The 23,306-nt window shown below is 38.1% G+C and overlaps 1 protein-coding gene across 1 annotated transcript in view; it reads left to right on the forward strand.

Moving 5' to 3' along the window:
- cntn3a.1 (contactin 3a, tandem duplicate 1) overlaps positions 1 to 23,306 on the forward strand; it is a 74,949-nt gene that overhangs the window by 21,083 nt on the left and 30,560 nt on the right. Inside the window, exons 3-7 of the mRNA XM_005478234.4 lie at positions 2,053 to 2,185; positions 5,017 to 5,192; positions 12,831 to 12,926; positions 21,782 to 21,985; positions 22,973 to 23,075. Coding sequence (XP_005478291.1) covers positions 2,053 to 2,185; positions 5,017 to 5,192; positions 12,831 to 12,926; positions 21,782 to 21,985; positions 22,973 to 23,075 — 712 coding nt within the window. The remainder of the gene's footprint in view (positions 1 to 2,052; positions 2,186 to 5,016; positions 5,193 to 12,830; positions 12,927 to 21,781; positions 21,986 to 22,972; positions 23,076 to 23,306) is intronic.

A 23,306-nucleotide genomic window follows, 5' to 3' on the forward strand; every position in this document is an offset into this window, starting at 1 on the left:
GGACAGTGAGTGCCTGCAGCCATCTGTGAAACATGGTGGAGGCTCTGTTATGATATGGGGTTGCATTTCAGCCAGTGTTGTTGAGGATCTTGTCATAATTGATGGGATTAGGAAAAAAGTGTCAACACAATGCCAGTGGAGTAAAAGGGGACTTGGACAGAAAAACATGCAAAAGAACACTGGGCTGGCCTCCCCAGAGCCTAGACCTCATCATTATTGAAACAGTATAGGATCATCGTGACTGAGAAGAGAACAAAAAGCATCCAAAGAAGAAGAAATATTCCTGAAGACTGTTTGTGCAAGTTACAAGAAAGTTTGCTTAAGAGATTTCAGGGTACAAACGCTGTTTTTCCCTTATATATTGTATTTCCAAGGATGTTTGCACATGCTTTAATAAATTACTTCACCCATTTCCCATTTTCCTTGCAAATTCAAAGAAATGTGAGGTGGCTTAAGACATATGTTGAAGATAAATGTTTATCTAATTGAAATCAGAATCATAATACTTTATTAATCCCTAAGGAAATTATGTGGTTACTATTGCTACAAGACAATACAAACAGTAACAGACTGAAGTAAATGAAATAATAAAACTAATTACAAAGTTACAAAATATAAGAAATAGCTGTAATATATACAAATAGCACAATTATAAATATTCAGAGTATTACAGATATTAAATATGTGTGATTGACATTTTACTCTAAACTGTAAACCGTTAAACTTTGTTATCCTTTATAGTTACTTTAATAAAGCAAATGATTCATCTCATGTTTGTCTTCCTTTCAAGTTCCCGTGCAATTTTGTTTTAATAAAGGCTTCACAATAAGGATCTTCTAGTAATCATTCATCTCTCCTTTCTGCTTTGAGGGACATGCTACATGTAACAAAGATTATAATTAGACAGCCTTTTATTCTGTGTAACTTTCTTGAAGGGTTATGCTTGCAGAAAGGAACAATGAGGTCCCTTGTCAAACATCTCCACCCTTTCACAGAGTTATTTTGAGTCTTGAGTACTCCCAGGACTCCAGAGACGCGAGGATGATACCTGTCTCTCATACAGATTAGTTACCCTAATGATGAAATATTCCTACTTCTGTGCCATTACTGAAATGCAAATGCTTTGTGGTAAACACAAAGGAATTCCCCTTCCACCTTAAAAAGAAATGTTTATTGTAATGAAGCACTGACTACCACAGGAATCACTCTTATGCTTTTGATGAATAACATGTAATCTCTGCCGTACCTTAGTAATTAACCAGGAAGCGAATGTCACACATGCTCCTGTCCTTGTTGTCTGTGTTTTTTGTTCTTGTATTTAATTTGTTTTTTGATCAGAGACACTGAATCAAGGTTCTCTATTATCACTCCAGGAATTTGAATATAATATTGTAATTGATATATTTGTATTGAGTGTTTCTTCCATGTAAAACAACACATAAAGAATGATTATTGTAAGAATTATCCACCATCAATGCACTGGATTAGTGCACAAATACTTTAAAGTGTAATTTGAGGTGATTTTTAACAGCACACTCACACCCTCAAATATTTCCTCCCTCTCAACTTTGGAAATCAGAGAGTCTTTTTACTTTAAGTCATGAGGGTAACAATTTGACGTGTCAAATGAGAGGGGAAGATTCAAATTAAGTGTTTGTTATGGCATTTTATTTCAGATCTTTTATTGGCTGACATCCCCTGGGAATGCTGCGATAGGTTTGAAGGATTTAAATTAAATTTTGCTGAAGTGTGGTGGCAGTGTGGTTTGCTTTTGACAAGTCTGTACCTTCAGATGTTTGCATTAAAGTTTTATGAAGGTTACCAGCTGATTATGCAGTACCGCAGGGATCAAGCAAGTTCTACTCACATGATCGAAAGATCCATGCAAGAAATGCGTACTGTTTATGCTTCTCCTGCGCAGAATTTTCCTCCCTCGCTCCCTCGCTAGGACTTCAGTATCTGCTTGCTTGCAGAAAAAAAAAAACTGTGCAAAGTGGTTTTCAGTTTAGCAGGACATCAAAGCTGATCTAGTTTTGTTGGTTCTTCACCCAGGAAGCGGAGTCCTGCTGAGGCCCATGTTCACCAAACAACCTGGCAGTGTGGTGTTTCCCATTCGTTCTGGCGAAAGTCGCAGAGAGGTGGTGTTTAGCTGTGAGGCCCAGGGACACCCACCTCCTTTTTACAGGTAACAGCTGCAGACATGGCTTTATGCATGCTTCCCAAGTAATATTCCAGAGATGGAAAAGGTAGCCAGAAATTTTCTTAAAAACTGTACAGTATGGACATTTTTTATTTTTATAAACTGGGGATGTGACCACTGTGACTGACAGCCAGTACAGGCTGATTACAGTTTCTTAAGCTTCATCTCCCCTAATTCCAGTAAATTCCAGTAACTGAGTTGGACCGCTTGTATTTTTGTGCTGTTTGTGCCTGTTGGAGCCTTTTTAATAGAATCTAATAGAAAAACAATTTCTGTGTTCCACTTTGGGTAAGTGAAATTCTATTAATCTGTTACTCAGCCCTAATTAAGAGGTATATGTGTCCTTGCATCACAGTCATACAGTTCATGAATGCAGCTTGTTAACCAAGCACACGAGTGTTGGCTGCTCTATTCTGTCATTCAAATAGCTCACTTCAAAAGCAACATGGCATGTGCATAACATTACCAATAAGGCTTATTTTAATCTATGATACAAAATGTTTACAAAACCCCAGTTTATCCTGGATTTATTGCTTTACTAAAACTGATTTTATGGCTCATTCTTTGAAAATTATTATTATTAGTTAACTGCCCTTAGTTGCAGATGTTTTGTATATTTGCACTGAGGTGGCTGTAGCTCAGGAAGTAGTCCAGGCCATCTACTTAAGATAGATTCTACAATCTACGGAAGGTTTGTGGTTCTATTCTGCATACCAAATATCTCAGGGCAAGATACTAACTCTAGCTTGGTCTCCGTCGCATCCACTGGTGTATGAATGTGTGTGAATGTTAGATAGAAAACACTTGAGCATAGAAAAAGTGCTTGTATGAATGAGTGAATAAGGCATGTTGTGTAAAGCACTTTGAGAGCTTCAGGAAAGTAGGAAAGCACTATATAAGAAACAGTCCATCTACCATTTACTGACAGCTTGACGTTGATCTATACAGTTCAGTGAAAGAGCTTCCTGTTGTTGCTACCCCTGACCAGTGAAAAGATCAAGAGAGTCTTGCACCACCTCTCTGTTGTCGTGGTTGAGACTGGGTGATAGAGCGACACATTAACGGAGTTTCTTTCACACAATAGGAATAATATGACAGAAACTGTCTTTCTGCTCTAGGCTTTCTTTACAGTCCCACTGGTAAAGATGCACAGACACTGCCATGGGGCATCTGATCTGAGGTTATCACTATGATAAACATGATGCAAATCACTTGATAGATTGAGGTGCAGTAAACAGTTGCTGCAGGTTGTCCTTGTTCAGTACACATACCCTGTGTAGCTGAGAAGTCCCAGTGCTAAAAAACAGATTAATGCACAGTTCTAAAATGTTGACAAATTAAAATAAATGAGAAGCAATGATTTACTTTAAAGTGCATCAAGCGCATAAGCTATTAATTTATAATCTATCAAATGGGGCTACATAGCTGTTTTCTGGCAGGGTAATTAAATACAAATCGCAAAAACCAAGCATTTAATGTGTAATAGCTCAAAACGATCCCTCATACATAAGCATATGCGGGCGTTAATGTAGCTTGAAGATCCTTGGTGTTATGCCTAATGGATACAAATTGAAATGAATGTACAAGATGTTATCACTTGGATCGGCTGGAATACTTAATAAGCAATTGGTCACTTTAGTTTTTAAACGAAAACTCGTTTACGAGTTCAGATCTGCAAATTGTTCTGCCCTTCTTAGTTTAAGTTCTGAGAGCACGCCTGGATTCACATAAAATCAAATTTTGTTTTAATTAGTTCTTTAATTATAGCAGGTGCCACCAACAGTGGCAGTTGGTACACCACATCAGTAACTGATTTCCAGATTGATGACAAGCTGCTGTGATGTCTCTTTTGATGATGGGGCTGATATTTAGACAGACATCGGGGCATTGTTACGGCCTGTTATTGTCTTTTTAACAAAGGTCGTGTGCCAGCTAGCGGTGGTTTTGATTTAGCGCGAGGTTCAACAAGATGCCACATGTTGAAAGTTTGTTTCGAGGTATCGAGGACAAATTAATTTGTCTATAACTACCAAGCTATCACGATGCCACGTGGCCCCTAAATTGGTGTCATCTGAACTTCTGTTCCAGCTGCAATTAGAATTTTTTAATACCTATTTTTCTCAGTTATTCTCCTTACTCTAAGTGCCCTGTGTACACTAGCATTGGCTGACTATAAGGCAAAAACCATCATCATCAACTCTTAAACTGACCACATTTATCTAAATGTGAAAGTAGCTATGAAACAGAGTGGAACAATTTCATCCTTTGGCTCTGTTTTTTTGCAAAACATCGATTGTAGAACATTTAGGGGATACTCTTAATGGAAACTTAACCTTGAAGTCTTTGCAATCATTGAGGAGGTTATGGTCATGTGATGCATCATTAACTCGACAGGTTTCTTAGTACATAAACCTTAATTATGCAAATAACCTTAAGTCGCCCAAAGATTTTAAATATTGAAAGTTGATCATGTTCCTCGTGGAATAAATGGAATAGAAAAAAATGATCATGAAGCATTTGAACTGAAAGACATCAATAGAAATAAACAGCTGTTTGAAATAACTGTTGATGATTGCTTCTCATTTAAGTATATTTATTCACGTTTCCTGCAGCACACATCAGTCACTGTCATTTCTTTTAATATTTATTTAATCCAGTATAAATTAAATGGATGCATATGGCTTTGTTTCTGAATCCCTAACAGTCTGTGACTTTATCATAATTTATCATCAGACACTCTTCTTATGTGCGTGACATTATTATGCGTATGAAATTATTTTACGAAGGGTTTTGTGATGCGTCGCTTGCATTCACAGGTGGAAGCTAAACGACTCTTTCATCACACCCAGACCGGGGTCTCGTTACTCTCTCATGGGAGGAAACTTACACATCGCACATCTTAATAAAGAGGAGGACGTCGGCATCTACCAGTGCATGGCATCGAACTCTTTCGGCACCATCGTGAGCAGAGAGGCCAGCCTTCATGTTGCATGTAAGTTTATTCGCAGGTCTTTTTTGGTCCAGATTTGCCAGTCGTTTCACTCGGTGGAGGTTGAATCTGAAGACTACAATTTTGAAAATGAAAATGGAAATAAAGTTTTCGAGCCCATTCCTCATCTCTTCTTGGGCTTAGCTGCTCAAGGTTCTATCTCTGGCTCTGGATTCTACCCAAAAAGCTGAATCTGGCAATCAGGATTTGCTGTGAGTAATGTAGGTGCTATTTTCACAGTTAATAAGAGAATGTAGAATTGAAAAAGGTAATTTAGCCGGTCCTGCTTGTTGATCCTATAACACTCTTGTGAGTATGGCATATATACTGTGAGTAGAAGTGCACTCCTCGGTAGAGTACTGTTATAAGAAATCTGCAGGATACCAGGTGCAACTTTGCCATGGTTACAACTTTATTTGTCATGCGTCCGACAAAGCCTTTAATTCAGCATTCGTCAACAGTTTATATTCTTTTGTCTTTTATTGTTTCTCTTCTGTTGTCTTAAGGTCACTCAGATTTGACTTCACTTCATTTGAGTTTAGTTCCGTCTATTCTGCCTTAGAAAAGTAAAAGCTTCATTGAACATCAGACACTGGGGTTCACTGAAAAGTGTAATGCCCCAGTAGAGTTCTCTGGAAATTGTTTGTTGGCAGACCTAAGCTTCTTTAACAAAAACAACCAGCAACAAGAGACAGCAGGCTGATAATGTTGAAATTATTAATAGAAAACCCAAATGAATGGGCTATTTTTTTATGTCCTTTCATGATTGAATCCTTTGACCCTGATTAAAGCTCCAGTGTTTGCGTTTACTCTGCTAAATGTTTCTAAACTTCTCACACTTCTGTGATGAAGACTGCAATGGCGTTGTGAGCCTTGACAGATCCCTTAGAGCTGATGCTTTATGGCTTTTATCCATCACATTTTATAAGACCACAGTCTAAGGCATCTCTCGTGGCAAGGTGAACTTGAGTCCTCCACTCTTGATGGGCAGCCCATATCAAATGACAACCCTGATATCTGGGAACAGATGGTGCGGCTAGATTGAATTCTGATGTCTGTTTCTCTGCCACAGTAGACACAGTGATGATCCTTGGTGGGAGAGCACCAGAGATATTCATCTTGCAACTATTTGGCAATTCTTTGTCGCAAAGCAGCATTAAATCTTCAGCATATAGAGCAAATCTGTGTGCTGAGTTGCCAGCGGGCTGTTGATCATATTCACATTTCCTATCAATTTTTGGGGACAGGCTTGAACTGTATGTCATTGTTATTGGTCTCATCCATCGCCCGGGCCTGACCTGAGACCTGCTGCTTTTGTCAACGGATGAGGACAAGCATCAGTGGTGATGTGTCGTACATCTTATTTATTGCTCTTGGTTTAACTTAATTAAGTGTGCTGTGTGATTGAGTGGGTTTCAGGTCAAGGGAATCATTCACAGAGGAGCAGTCTGTTATGAAAGTCAGCATCATGTCATTTGTAACAGACTGTGACTCAGAATAGCTGAAAATGCTTTCTCAGAAATCAAGGGGATTGCACTCCTTCCTCTAATAACTTTAGCAGACAAAGACCAGGTAATGGCGTGAACAGGGTGAATATACAGATAAACGTTGCACACAGAGCTTTAAGGCGCTGCTGCTGAAAACAAATCCAGAACAGCGACGGCAGAGTTCTCATAATTGAATATTTTGCTCTCTTTAACAATGCAATCAGTCTTTGTTGTTGGTGAACAAGATTAAAGTCTTAGATTTGCACCATCTAATGGTTCTAATATCATCAAATTTGTATTTCATGGAAGTTTATTGGATATATAATAATTGAGCTGGCCTACATTTTTAATCCTTTGAAAGATGGATGATGTAACAGTTTCTGTTACCATCTGGTAGGGGCTTAAATCTCTAAAAGTAGAAAAGGGTCCTGATCCTGTTGACAATACACAGTTACACGTTTAAAAGGTTCTGCTTGCCTGCTGGGAGTGCTGGAAGGAATAATTTAGTTGGTGATCGAGCCAGATTAAGTTTCTTAATCCCCAAGGGATGTTTTTTTTTATGTAAGTGAAAGGATTTCCACTGATGCAAGATGCAACGTTATATAACAGATTGCAAGGCCTGCAAACGAGGCAAAGTATATTGAATGTGTGTCCTGAAGACGGAACATGGTACTGCCTGGATTCTTTGCTGCTTATAGAGCCACAAGGGTAACACAGTGTTTAATGAAGGGTGAAATAGCTGTATTTATGACCGCAATCTAGGATGTATTTCCCTTGTATCTCGGTGCCCGTGATTTCTGAGCAGATTCACGTCTGTAATTGCATAGGACATGATTATTTTAATGCCTCCTTGATGGAGATAACCCTGACCGGAGTTGTCTTTAGGTTGTCCGTCAGGGCAATATCTTTTGAGTCTTTCAGGGAATTTCTTCAAGTTTTATCATAAAGTTTAATTTGTACTCAAGTATGAAGTTCCTAGATTTTGTGGCCAAAGCTCAAGGTCTCTGTGACCCCACTTTATCCTATTCCTAGGAGCACTTGCAGCGAATTTCATCACATCTGTGACAGATGTTCCCTTAAACTCAAGCATGAATTGATTAGAATGCGGTTCTCAGAGATCAAGGTGTCTGTCAAGTTATTTAAGTATGTGCAGCTTCCTCGCTTGAAATAGACTGATGTGTTTACCCGAAGGTCACCTTCCCCGTGCTTATACAAACCAGCAATCTCACACATACAATCACTAAGCCTAAATAACGGAGCAACATGTAAATGGCAGCCCACCTGTGGCATAAAGGTAATGCTACATAAGCTAGCGGCGCAGTGATTTTGAGCAGTCTTCTCAAACAGTCTTAGTTAACAATGACTTTTCTTACCAGCTATCTCCCTGGGCTTTGCACCATTTCTGCACCATTCTGTGCAGCAGTAACACCTTATCTTAGCAGTGTAAATCTTAGCAATTTATTGATGCTGTATAGCTCCCCTTTTTATGGTCTGGGCACGAAGCAGACTTTCGCTTCCACCTGGCTTGCTTTCCTGTTTGACCTTAAAAAATAGCCGCCAAGAATGAATTTTCTAATTACTTTTTCACACAGACATGTAATTGAATATGTCGATGGAGTGAGTAGCCTTAATAGTTCAATGTCACTGTGACATCATACTGTTCTGCAAAAACAAAACTGTGACCGTAATTTCATATTTATGAGGCAGCTAGTTACACATACACTACATGTTTTTCCTGCCGGTATAACTGGAAAGACATGGAACAGTTTCATACTTTTTCGCAGTCTTTTCTTTGTGCTGCCACTTTTCCAAAAAAAGTGAGGACTTGACATTTTACACAGCCTCACAGCTTCTCTGAGCTTCTAAGATTTCTGTGTCTTTCCTCTTATTTCCATCAGCTCTGTGGCTTGTTCACTGCTTTTGACAAGGGTGAAAATTAAGACTTTCTTTTTTTTTTCTTTTTTTCTGTTTTTTTTTGCAGAAGAAAGGCCATGTGCACTTAACAGTTGTACTTGTCAAGAGACACCAGCGGTGAGAAATAGGCTCCTTTGATGTTTATCACTCCTTAAATGTCACGCATCACACGCTGTTAGGGTTTTACTCAATGATTCTTCTCTGAGAACAGATATTGGAGGGGAGGCAAGAAAAGACGCAGACAAAATGAGAGAAGATGACAGTTTCACAGTAATGGTCATCGCAGTTATTTATATATTTGGTTTCCTCATTGGTAACTTGCAATTCATCGTCTGCAAGATAGTTGAACCCTTATTATTAAGCAACTAGATAGAAAGAATTTATACTGATGAATAATCCGTCTTTCTACAGTTGAAATCATTTTTTAGCTGCTCTGTTTTTTTATTCTTCAACATAAAATCATACAGTATAAAACTTTTTACTGTAGTGTGAAGCTGTAATTACATAGCTTATTATTTATTGCATCAAAAACAACGAAATGTTAATGGCAGTGCTGAAAAGTAAATAAATGGGCTGAGAAATGGCAACACAGTATAATATTTTTATAGCTTGACATCAAACTTATTACCTGGCTAGACTCATACATGGTAGTGATGCCAAACTCCATTAAATGTACTAATCTGCAACTTTAACCAGGAAATCCTAATCCGCCCTTTTTCAATCTTTTCTCCAACAGTAACAAGATAAACAAAACCAGAGTCATCTTAGCAAGGCACATCATTATGTTATGCCTTTGCATCACACATACTGTTTTGTTAGCTAATAGGATTTAATCCTACCTCGACATTTCATCTTAGTCTTCCAGCAGTTTAAAGATGCTCTTTCTTGTCAAAATGCAAAATGGGTGACACACTTGTTGTCAGCATCACATGTGACATTTGTTACTGCAATCCTAAATCCAAATAGTGTGAGGTGGTAGGTGCAATTTCTCTGACAATAAAAACTCTGTTATGCCTTTTGTCTAATGGCTGGGAAAAAAATGGAGTTGCAGTTCTGACAGAGTAGTTTCACTTTTTAGTTTCTCTACAATTTCCTCTTGTTCATTACAATGGGTCACATTGAAAGAGTTAGCCCAAAAATGCAAATTCATATCCAATTTCATGGATCTGAAAACACTCCAAATAGCCTGAACCCTGCCATGGAGAAGCACAAGGAGGTGCAGTGTGATGGGCTTGATAAGATGATGCACGTGGTGCCGAACAGCTTGGGTTGTCAGGCATTGTTGGCTTTTAGTGCGTCTAGCTCATTTATGCCCCGCTATACACCAAAGGAATACTGATCAGGACAGACTCACTCCCAGTGTGAGTTGAGCACCTCTGTTTTTTTTCCTAATGTATGAGCCCAGAAGTTTTTGAAATATAGTATTATAAATAAATAGAATATATTTATATATCCACCTACAGCACAAACGCATACTAGCAACAGTTACAGCCTTGCAACTATTTTCTTAACAATGTAAAATGCAGTAAGTAGTTCTTTTTTTAGCTTTGTGCAGCCGCTAAATTAAATCACAGTTAGATTGACAAAAAAAGCGACACGCTAATGCGTTTCGAACATTTCACATCTTCTTTCAGACAGAAATTTAAACCTCTTTACAAAGGAGAAAGATTTTCGCACCTACATTTTATAGTGATCGGGGCATTACCATAAAATGTAATTTTTAATTTTCATCATTACTTTTAGAGAATTTAGGGGGAAAAAAGGTCCTAAAGGGACATTATTACTTGCTGTGCTCTAATAAAGCCCTACTACAAGGGAGAATAAAGATTTTGAAAAGTTGTATTATAGGAACTATAAGGAAAACGGCTCATTTTGTTTAATATCATTGCAAGTCCACAGGGTGTTATAATTTTTATAATTATAATATTTCTTATCTTTAATAATGTGTGATTCCTCACACTATTAAATCAAATCATTCAAAGTATTTGCAAATGAAGCTGCTGTGATACACTGTCCAGTCCAGCAGGTAGTGGCTCTGGCAGGGCATCCAACATCCATTAATTGTACCTTTATCCTCTGAATGGTTAGCTGGAGCATATCCCAGCTGACAATGGATGAAAGGCAGGGTGAAGTCAATTGCACAGAGACAGACTCACACCTCTGGCCTAAATAGAGCCTAACCTACTGAGCATGTCTGGAAGAATCAACACCCAGAAACACAGGGTACGTGAGTACGTGCAAACGGCACACACAGAGCAGGTTTAAAAGCTCCTGCTGTGAGGCTATCAGAGCAGGTCTAGCTTTAAATGTCATCAGATAGTTGGTTACCTTTCTCACTACAATAATGTAGGAAGTTGTGGTAGATGTAAAAGTTTTGCACCTTGCTTTTCAGCTTTTGGATTGCCTTTCAGCTTGCTAGCGGTGTCGTCTTAAGAATGATAATCTTCCCTAGGAGAACCATGGGGGTAAATCATAAAATCTGTTATATCTATCAGGATCCTTCTTTTGCTCACGGTCAGTCATTCTTACACTGTGCCATGTTTTGGCTTACCAGAACACTTTGAAAACGTCTGCTGTGAAAAAAGGCTTCATGTCTGCACTCATGTAGGTGTTGAACCTCACATGACTTTCATGTCCTATTCACGATGGATTGTAATCACGTCCATTTAAAAAAAACATCACTACATAACTAAAATTTTAATTTGTCCAATTCCTGCACTAAAAATAAAACTAATAACTCTTATTTGCATGCCCACATGCAGATTAACTAACCTTGAGTCTCCTAAACAAATGCATTTGCTAATGCAACAGGCATGTTTTCATTCTGACATTAGCCATTATCTCATTGTATAGCCTGAGAAAAAAGCATGCCTGTGAAGTTGTCTTGTTCAGATTCTGCTAGTAAATCTCAATATATTCAGTGAAGCTGATAAAATTAGATGAAACTTGTATTTTCGGATCAGCCAGAAAAGGTCATTTTTCCAGGCTTACCAGTTTTAGAGATACAATATCAGGGTTTTAAATTGTGATGGTCTTAAACCTTTAGTTTCTGTTCAGTGTGAAATAGATAATAGATGAGAAGAAGAAGAGATTCAGTCAAATTATATCTTATAGTTATTATTTTGTTATGGATTTTTACAGTGATTACTAGCATGAATAATTTTTATATAATATGCGTGTATTGCCTAATGATATAATATAATATAATATAATATAATATAATATAATATAATATAATATAATATAATATACTATAATATTTCCTAGATTGCCTCAGCAGCTTCAGGATATATGTGGTAGCATTTATGTCTTGGAGGACCAGAAAGAACCTAAATGTTGTTGGATGTAACTGTGAACCATAGCTCATCCTGAGTTTAAGATGGCCACAAATGATCCATTAAACCTGTCTGCTCCAAATGAAAAAAAAATGTTATGATCTGCTAATTAATTTGTGAAAGTCATACAGGAGATTTTCATAAAATCATTTGTGAACCGAAACAAAAGCTTTCAGTTGTGATAACGTTCTGCTGGATGCAATTTTTCCATTAGTCACAAGGTCTGAAAAGATCACGCTCTGCTTTTATTTTGCGAACGCTCATCCTACTGTGCTCGCACACAGGAGGTGTCAGTTTTGCATTCTTTCGCCCTGTTTTTGAATTCAGTCTTGATTATGTCATTATATGGCAGCTGCGTATTTGGCTGCTACGCCTGCGATATCTCCAAGAGCCGCAGCAGGCAAGAAAAGGCAAAGTGTTCAAGGATTGCTGTCTCTATTTGCTTTCTCTCAGCAGGTTGTCAACAAGTAATCGGCCTCCATACAAATGATGTTTCAGTCTTAGTCATTTAATTGTTGCTGGTCTGTGTGCAGTGGATGAAACACAGAAAGTGATAACAATACGCCGTTCCAATTAAATTCACTCATGTGTGACTTATACTTGAAGAATTGCTTTCTGCTCCAGTCAGAAGTGTTTAGGACTTTATAGCACCATGTCTGCATTTATGCAAAACTACCACCAGTATTTCACAGCAGGCATGCATATCATATAACACTGTTAAACTCTGGTCACTTGCCGTGCGCTAACTAGATATGAAATTATTGAGCAACCACATATATGAGTTGCAGTGCATTTCTTTTTTTATCTCTATAAACACCCAGACTTGTTGTGTTTGTGTGCTTATGGCTTTCATGAAAAATGAAATGATTATTTTTGCTTTATTGCTTTTGTGTTGTGGTAAACAGACTTGGAGAATTTCAAGACTCAGAGAAGAAGTCCAGTGAGGGTTCGTGAAGGTCAAGGAGTGGTCTTGCTCTGTGGCCCGCCCCCCCACTCTGGAGGTAAGATGGACTGCTCTCAATGTTTTTTCCATTTCATTTCATTTTCTTTAAATATCCTTTAATATCTTCCTTACGTAAATCTTTTTTTACTAGAAATGTAGAAATACTGTGGTATCACCTCTCTGATTCCTTATCTTCTCCTTTACTTGAACAAAGTGGAAGTAGTGTTTGCGTTCTCCAGCTCAGATCCCTTGTCTGTTTGTCTGTGTTGTTAAAGTCAGCGAAGTGAGTTATTTTTACTTTGGGACACTCTGGTCTGTCAGCCTGATTTTCAATGGGGGCGAGGAAAATCTTTGGCATACAGACTGGAGTGGCTGACTGTGGCTGGGGTCCCGCCAGGCTGAGTAATTGAGCCTCTCTCTGAAGATACCTTGCTGGCTTCACATCATCTGCTTTCATCTATGACATTATCAATGCGAGCTAGCATCCAGTGCTATTAACTCCTACACACCGGTCTTAAGATTGACTTATTGCCAGTAAGGCTGAATGTAATTGTCAAGTGCGTGGATGTAATGTTAGTGCACATGACAGAGGGTTTTACTGTAAATATAACGGTAAAGCTGGGTAATTCTTGACTCATTATTTTCTCCTCCATCATTTCTTAACTTAACTCTGGCCAAATCCAACCAAACAGTTTTTATGAGTTCACGTGACACCTGAAAAAACACTGAGATGTGGTTTCCAACTTAAAAAGCGCAAGTTTGAGCTGAATGACCAAATGCATTTCTCTGTGAAGTGGGGCTGTATTGTCCCGCTGCAAGGGTGAGTCAAAGCATCTGTGTGCATATTATTGCAAAGCTTCAATGCTTTGAAAGTCACAGGTTAGTTAAAAATGTAATTGTGAAACAGAGGAGAGGTTTCAGGCTTACTTCGCAATACACATTAAGTCAGCTGATCAAGTTGTTTCATTAACTCATCTACGTGATGCATTTCATAGCGGGTATAGTAGATGTGGCAGTTGTCTGGCTTGAAATGTGATCTTCACAGTTTGACTTTTTTCTCAAAGTAGTATTTCAATTTTAATCTCGAAATTTCAACTCTATTCTCAAAATGAACACTATTTGTGGCCCTAATAATCTGTAGTACAAGTACGGCAAGTTTCACATCCAGATGAAGTTGCAAGTCCTTAATTTTGGGACTGGCATGAAAGACATTGTTAAGGTGTTGTTTTTTAGATGATAACCCTCATTTATGCTACTGGAGTGTTAAACCTGCAGAACAAACTGGGCTATTTTGTCTCATTCATTTGCAAACTGAAGAGAAGGCCTGTATTTGTTGTGCTATGTTTTGTGTTTGAAATGAGATGTCTCACCTTGTCGTAACAAGAGAAGTTAAAATAATGAGCCATATGCACACAACTGGCAGACTTGAAATGTAATAGCTCTTTTACAGACGAGTACTCTAAGGTGTCCACAAGCCAAAATACACATTCTGAACAGCAGCATTGTCTGGAGTGTTGAGCCGTAATAGCAGTGTCATGGCAGTGTCCAAAAATATATTGGAAAAATCTGGGCACAGAAATCTTAATCCAGTAGTTTATGCATTATGTAGAAGACAGCAGCGCTTGTTTAATCAGGAAGATATGCATATTTGTCTCGAGTTTCAGCTACAGCACCATCTGTAGTAAATTCACCTGCCTGATGTCTCACTGTGAGTGCTTCGACTGCCTTTGGGGGGCAGTCTTCTCTTTGGATAAGAGGACAGAAATGAGGTTTTAATTAATCCTGACTGACGTCTCCTTGTACTGATTGTATGTACAGTCACCCAATCAAAAAGACATATATTCATTTACTTAAAAAAGGCATCGATATGAGTCACATACAGAAGTATAGACTTCAAACTTTAATTCATGGGGTTTTACAAAAAAAAACTTGCGTTAGCTATTTAGGACTTACAGTCACTTTTGATACAGACCCCATTCTCACAAGTTCAAATTTAATTGGACTATTGCCTGACAAGCAATTTCATGGCCAGGTGAGGTCTGGTCCCTTTCACTGGTATTTCATGACAAATGAGCACATTCAAAGCATTGAATTTGTGTTTTATAACTTTTCACTGTAATTTTAAATATGAGACCTAAAGAGGTGGCAGAACAAGTGAGGGAGGCCATTATTTGGCTTAAAAAAAAGAAACCTACAAGATGGGAAAATAAAACTTTGGGAGTGACTAAATCAGCAGAATGTGTTACATTCTTAAAAATAATGAACAAACAAAGTAGCTCAGTAACATCTAAAAGCCTTAGGTAGCACAGAATAGGAAGTCCAGAGTAGTATTAAATCAATTCAAGCATTACAAAAAACCTATATATATATATATGTATATAAAATTATGTCTGCACTGAAAGCAGAACCATACAATAATCATAATATATAATCCATCTTAATTTACATTAACAGCAGCTGAGAGTTTCACTCTCACAATATGTGAGATACGTGAGAAATCTTACAATATGTGCACCTTTAAAAGCTTTTGGAACTTGTTAATTTTTCTTCGCATGTGTAGAGTGTTACTCTTTTAGTTTCACAGCTTTTGTAAAAAATAGATATACGTATGTTATGCCTTATTTTTATTACGAGTGAAGAAATACATTGTTTTTACTTTTAACTAACAGATGGTTAAATCAGCAGGGGTTTCTGTACTGTACTCTGCACTACTTCTGTACTCATCTTTTGTGACTCCGCTCCCATTTATCACCAGGGTACCATTTCATTTAAATTAGAATCCAAAATGTAGCATCTCTGATTATAAACTCCTCTTCGTGACATTCAGAAGGTTCTCTAATCTTCTGATGTCTCACTTTGTTCAAGAACTCCAGCTGCTTTGTTGTGACTGTGATCTCGGATCTTGTGACAACATCATTTTTCATAGATGTTTGCTAAGACGAGTGCCAGCATGTTTGGCTAAAAAAAATTACTAAATCATTGGAGATATGGTATCTGGGTTTTGATGTTTTGGGGGGGGGGTTTGCCTTCAGGCAACTGTAAATAGATTTATTCTATGATTCTATTCAATAATTCATGTTGTTATTGTATCTCAATTTTTCCCACATGTAATCTTTTTTAGATAAACTCCACACGCCTTTCTTACTCTTTCCTACGTGACGCCCATCATTTGGGACTTGAGTCCTGAAGGGATTGTTGTCAGTGTGTTAAATTGTGCCAGGCCCATATCTGTCACATCCAGTCTCATACAGAGTCTTTACCTACTTTTAAAAAGGAATAAGTAGATGCACAGCAATGGCACGACCCATTTTTTTTAAATAGAGCTAAATGCAGTCTACCTACCTACCTACCTACAAATTCCCTTTGCATGGGCCCCAGCCTTACAGGCCTAGGAATCAGCTGCTGATGATCTGGGAACCCTCAGTCACCTGGGGAAATGTGTATTCCCTAAGGGGTTAGTGACCAATTGCTGGAGGCTGATAGCAGTCACCAGGTGAAATAGGTTGCAAAAAGGGGCTAAACAGAAGTACAAGATGGAGCACCACTACACAAAAAGTCGTTTGCCTCGGCATACTGCAACATGTAGTTGAATGATAATTGTGGCAAACAAGAGAAACTACTTTCTGGTGCAGCATCCGAGAGCCTTAGTCTATAAATGGCATGGATAAATAACAAAGCAACATAGCTCACGAAATAATTAGCAGTCACTAAGTGAGAGATAGTAAGGCTTTTATGTACAACAGTTAACAAGCCAAGTACTGGGATACACTAACCACTAATGCATTAACACAACACATAACATGAGGCTTTCAGGCAAGCTGCCCACTCTAAATCACAGCTACCCTGAATAGTGTGGTGTGGGCTATCATTTAATGAAGTGAGTGACGGCATGGAGCAAGCCTGAGTACTGGGGCAGCAGTCCATTCAGTCTGGGTGGAAGGTTGGATGAAGGAAGGAGTAGGCAGAACGACTGGCTGAATAGGAACCAAGTGGAGACACCAATTCAGCACAGACAGTATTTTTCTTACCGAACAAAACAGGCTTTATTAGAATAATTGGTGAAGAAGTGCACAAACCCAAGGCTGCACCAGCTAAAGTAATTATCGTGGTTTTATAAACATGTCAAATGGATGAACACATTTTTTTATGTTAACGGTTTGTTTTTTTCCTATTTATTAATTCCTCAACAACTAACTGCCACAGTACCTGCTACATAAAAGCCATTAAACTTGTCTTGAAAAATTTCTATTTTTAATATAATAATACTCCAAAATAATGTTGAAGTAACTCGTAACTCTTGCTAGAACAGGAATCTTTCAAGTAAACAGAAAATCATTTTTTGGGTTTTCTGATAAATTTCTAAACTGCTGCTGAATGAAATAAACACAATCAAATAGAATGCGGGACATGTCTTGTGATAATGTGAAACAGAGGGATCTCCAAAAAATCCAATTTTCATTCTAAGTGCTCTCAGACTGTCACAACATAATTTTACTTGGGCGAGTGGTGTAATTGCTATCCTTGGTCAAATTCATTTCAGCTGGGCCAGTTTGTTTCTCTGCTGTTTTCTTTGCATTTGTCCAAACCAGTAATGTACAGATAGACTCCTTCCAAATTCTTGTGATGGATGATAGCCGTTCTGGAGGCCTTGCCTAGTGCCTGTTATACTCAATTTTTTGGCAACGTTTTGTCAAATTCAGCTGTCATCATGGATTATAGCGATTGACGGAGATGTTAAGATGTGCTATAGGATGAATCACCTTCAGTTTTATGACATATCCGCTGAAAGGGTAGCTTACAGTATGCATGAATGCTTACACATTCATACATATCCACACGCGCCCACACATTCTCGTGTTGGTTCGGCTGCTCATTTTCACTGCATGGCTATATTGTACCTGATCTAGCTGTTCAAATTTGATTAGGTTCACTGGAGAAATTCGGTTTGATCTTGTCAAATATAAATAAAAAAGAGATTATTTAGATTAAAAGAAACAAAAACTTGAAAATTGGTAAGGTCTGAAAAATGAATATGCAAAGACATATAATGGGATGCTCTATGGCTCTGTGGCTGTATTGTTTTTAATCTGATACAGAAAATCCTGACTGGCATTTAAATGGACTGCCATAGTGTTGGAAAGTAAGGCATGCTCTCATAAAGGGTGACAGGACATAATTCACAATCAGCAAAAAATGCGGTCTTGGACACAGATCTGCCTCATCTCTCCTGTAAAGGATTTCAGTGCCCCATGCATGATTCAGGAAGCCATTATTTCACTTTAACGACGCCTCGAAACCCTCCAGACCACAGCAGGAAGCAGTGTGTTGCAGCCAGGATGCTCTAAAGCTGTAAGACAGTGTTGATGCACGTTTAGAAATGATCGAAATGTTGTCAAGGGTCCAAGAGGGGCTCCGACATAATTCTTTCCCTGTGCTGTACTGTATTAGCATTAGACGTCACTCTGTATCGTCTTTTGCTTTGATACAGTTTGAATGGCTGTTCTGGTTAGTCCAGGACCTAATGCATCTGACCTCCTTTCACTAATGGAAACGGGCCTTTCAGATTTACTCAAGGCTGAAATCACTTGTTTTCTCAACCCAGTGCATCTCGTCCAAAACAGAGGGTGCTCGCTGGCTAGTAACAGCCCACACTGCTTGCAGGGATTTTTCCCGTGTGCATGACCTAAGCCTTTTCAGTGAGCTTTTGTATTATGAATACAGAGAGGAAGCCATGGTTGATGGTTGTTTCTGTTGAGGTAACAGACTTGTGAGAGTAAACTTTGACACAAAGTTGAGCACGTACTTTTCTTTGATATAATACACACTTGTGCAAAAACCCACTCTTGATTCAGTATGTCCTTGGCCTGTCATGTTCCATTTCTCTTTCCTCTTCTCAGATCATTAAGGGGGAATTGATGCTGCCTGTTCATTATACAAGGGCTAAATGGAAACAAAATGAAAATCTGCCACTCACTGTCAGTCATGATTGCATTATTCCATTACTGCCCATCCATAGTAGGCTCTTAAGTCAAATCATAAGATACAACCAATGGTGCTTTCCAATTCCTATTTCCTGCTTCCTTTTCTCACCATAAATCTTTAACTAACCAATTAGTAATCTCTTATTTGCTGTTCACTGTGTCACGCTTTGCATCTACAGAGGATATTGTTTCAAAAACAGACATTAAATATACATGGAAATGCCTGGATGAGAGCTGGCATGTATTATTTATGAGAGAGGAGGATATTTCAATGATTCCCTTTGCGGTTTGAATGGATAGAGCTAGAATTTATGTTTGGTAAGTCATAGAGGCTAGGAGATGCCTTAAAAGTGAAGTGCTATGGCTATAATTAAATGATTAGTTCAATGTTATGGGAAATACACCTCTTTGCTTTCTGACCAAGAGTTATGAGAGAAGAACAATCCCACTCTTAAATATAAGCGTACGGTCAGAAGGTTGTTAGCTTAGCTGTGCTAAATAATTAGAAATACAAGTTCAATTCAATTGTATTCAGTTCAATTTTATTTTATTTATATAGCACCAAATCACAACAGCAGTCGCCTCAATTGTAAGGTAAAGACCCTGTTATATTAGAGAGAAACCCCAACAATCAAACAACCCCCTCTGAACAAGCACGTGGCGACAGTGGGAAGGAAAAACTCCCTTTTAACAGGAAGAAACCTACAGCAGAACCAGTTGGGGGCAGTACTTGTTTTTGTCCAAATCAGGTTTTAAAAAATATACACCTGTCCATATGTCTGTTATTCACCAATTACTGTTTCATGTATTTAATCTTTTAAAACATGAGGTGAAACGTATGGTGGTAACAAATTCCATGTACATTATGTAGCACTGTTGACACAAGCAAAACAGTATGCTCAAAAGGTAAATCCAAAGAAGAAGCCACACACAAAGGCCAAAAAAGGAAGGTGCTTACACATGATTTTACATACTGTAAAAAATTATTTCTCATATTGGAGTTCTGGGCATCACTGACACATTCTTGGAGAGAAAGGTGTGATTGAAATATGTGGTCCAAGTTTCAATCTGCAGTTGGGTTGATCACAAGGTCAGGCTGTCCTTTACTCCTCCAATGCATATAAAAATCTGCTCTGTGCTTGGTTAAAAGGGAACATCCTCACATGCTCATTATAGAGGAAATTGTCTCAGATTTCAGGACCTAAAAACACAAAATCTTGGCATATGAAAATATTCTTAAACTCACTTACAGGGTCACAGGAAAGAGGCTGGCATAATTACAGGGACTATAAAACAGACTAAGTTAGTGTAAACATTTCTAGAAAGGTGTTAGTTAGGAATGTTCTCAGAGGTACTCTGACCAAAGAAGTGACAGATACTACTTTAAAAGTGCCGACAACACACAGTATGAAAACAGAGGCGCATTTTCCATGAGTCTGTATAAAGTGCTGAAAGTTGTTTTATATCTTTGCTTTTATTTATATACCTGTATATTAATAGAAATTGGCTCAGCTTTCATCACTTTCTGTGATGATTGTCTTTGCCGGTTTTCCAACCCCTTAAAAAACTCCTAAGCTTAAAACTCTTGAAATTCTTCCCTTCTCCTGACAGTTTTTCACCTTAATAACTCTCTTAAGGGCTAAGATGCCATTATCTTTACCTGGATCTCCTAGCTGTATACAGAGACTTTTTGAAAATGTCATAATTTTAGGATTTTTCTTTGAATTTTAACACAGCTCTCAGAATAGGGCCCCACAGGTTGCAGCTGGCGAGACGTCAGGCCAGTTTCCTGTGACTAGGAGTTAAAGAAGAGACTGCAAGTGACCAGGGGAGTACGAATAAAATAATCAAAGCTGTTACGCACGTTGTCAAGATCACGATCTCTGTATCACTTTGTGATCTGCAAGGTTAGCAGTAATATGCCAAAGCCCACACATCCTCTTGACCCCTAAAGAGCAGAAGTGAAGAATACCGAGTCAGTAGATGAGTGTCCGACTCACATCTCAATTATTCCCTGTACTGTAGTGCAGAATCATCACTTAGACAAGTTTTTACCAACAGCCAAGATTGCTTTTGGGACAGGGATGCAATATGGTCCAGAGCAATCTATCCTAGTGTCAATATGTCAAAACACCATCATTCCTTTTTATAATGTTGCTGATTGTTAGTGCAAAGCCTCTCTGACTGCACTCCATTTGGTTGATAGTACTGGGAGTCTTTCCCAGAAGCTTGTTATCATGGATGATGAATAGTAGACGAGGTGGTACAATACCAAATAACCAAATCTGTAATACATTGGTTTTATTGGGCGTTGAACTGTTTTTTTATGCAGGAGGTGCAGCTTAAAGTTTGATTTAGGGCCTTCCGCAGCTGCATAACAACCACAAGGGGAGATGCTTTTTTTTCTGTGTACATCCACTGTTGCTTAAATGAATTCTTATTGGATTATAAATCCCAGAAAGAAAATGTAAGTCAAATAAAGAACAGGAAATATAAATTAAACAGCATACGTAAAATTAAAGGTGGTCCAGTCGCAGCTGAATTTTACTTTAAGCTGGGTTTAAATCAGGAAAACTCACTTATTATGTGTTATTATGGATTCCTATGACAGATTTCGAACTCTCTGAATAGCAAATTATCATACTCACAGCATCATGACTTCAGATTAGTGGACGTATGAAACTTTTACCATATTGAGGACATTTATCCAACAGTGAGTAAGAGTAATTGCGCTTCAATTATAAATTGTGTTTTTAATCAAGGAAGGCTGGTGCTCAGTCCAATCCACTAATTGCTTTATCCCTGAAGGCATCCACTTACCCTCTGAAGTGACGAGGCTGCTGATGAAGCACACATTATCTGTATGTGGGTGTAGGCGATGCTCAAACACAGCATGTGTTTTTCATCTGCTGCTTTTTGATTGTTTTCACAGAACTTAGCTTCACATGGATCTTCAATGAGCACCCCTCGTATGTCATCCAGGACACGCGACGATTTGTGTCCCAGAAGACGGGCAATCTCTACATCGCGAAAGTGGAACCCTCTGATGTGGGGAATTACACCTGTGTAGTCACCAACACGGTCACCAAAAGCAGCGTTGAAGGTCCACCAACACCTCTGGTCCTGCGCGTTGATGGTATGAAAGAAGCTATTTACTAAAAATACACAGAGTATAAAATAGGGAGAGTGTTTAGATACATCTAAAATTGAGAAAGGCTTTTTTGTTTTTTAATTATAGCGATGACTTTCATTAAAACTTGGCAATTTTCACAGCCGAGTCTGAGAGTGTTTTCAGAGTGTTTTGATATTCTCTGATCTGATTTTTGAAAAGATGGAAACCCTATTGTCAAAGTCAGATTAATTTATTTTTGTACATTCCAGGCACAGCGACCTCTTTGCACTATGCATTTCATGATGTTATTTTAGAAGGTGGTAAATGAATCTTTTTTTAAAAGTAGTTTTAAAGTTAATCTAGAATGCCTGCACATCTGAAACTGACCTTTCAAGAACTCTTTATTGTCATTACACAATATTTTCTTCCCATGGTGCATAAAAACATAAGTAGCATAAATATAAATATATAATAAAATATACAAATACGATATACTGAGATGTATTAAAAAGTGTGTGATACCATTACGGAACAGGTAAAGTAATTCTGTCACTGTTTAAGGTACATATATTTTTCTCAGCTTGACTAATTTGCACAAATGTTATTACCACTTTATTATCATTTTATTTATTTAGTTTTCTTTCACAGAACATGTGTTTTTGTGTATAATTATACAAATTATATGTGCAACTGTGCTTGTTTGGATGAAAACCAAATGAATGTAATAATTTCTATCATTTATGACTTTGACTTTACTCACTAAGTTTAACGTTTTCACGGTGCATTTATAGAAAACAATTGAAATTTAAATCTACAAGCTGACAAATGCAGTCTAAAACATCTCCCAGAGGGAGATGTAGAAGTTCTTAGAGCCCATATACAGCATCATCACATAGTGATCTGAAGTATGTTTTGATTTTCTTTCATTGTGACCTTTTCAGTCCTTAAGCTGAAAGAATCCCCCCTCATATATGTGAGGCATCTCTCCCTTTTTTCTCTCTGTAACTGCAGGTGTGATGGGCGAGTATGAGCCAAAGATTGAAGTGCAGTTTCCTGAAGTTGTCCCTGTTGCTAAGAGCTCCACTGTCAAACTGGAATGTTTTGCACTTGGAAAGTACGTCCCGCTGTGAATTGTTACGCCACTTTCATAACTACACACTGAGCTGTTTGCTTTACCATTGTAAGCTGCATGGTAAGAGCAAAAAATGCTCTTCTTGTCTCACAGACTGTAAAGAAAAGAAACACTCACAACTTCATGTTTCATATTATTTCTACTTAAAACACTTTATTGCTAATATTCATTATTCTTTCTCACATATTAAGCGAAGGTAGATCTCAATAATAT

This window comes from Oreochromis niloticus, linkage group LG20, assembly GCF_001858045.2.
Source record: "Oreochromis niloticus isolate F11D_XX linkage group LG20, O_niloticus_UMD_NMBU, whole genome shotgun sequence".
In the NCBI taxonomy this organism is placed as follows: Eukaryota; Metazoa; Chordata; class Actinopteri; order Cichliformes; family Cichlidae; genus Oreochromis; species Oreochromis niloticus.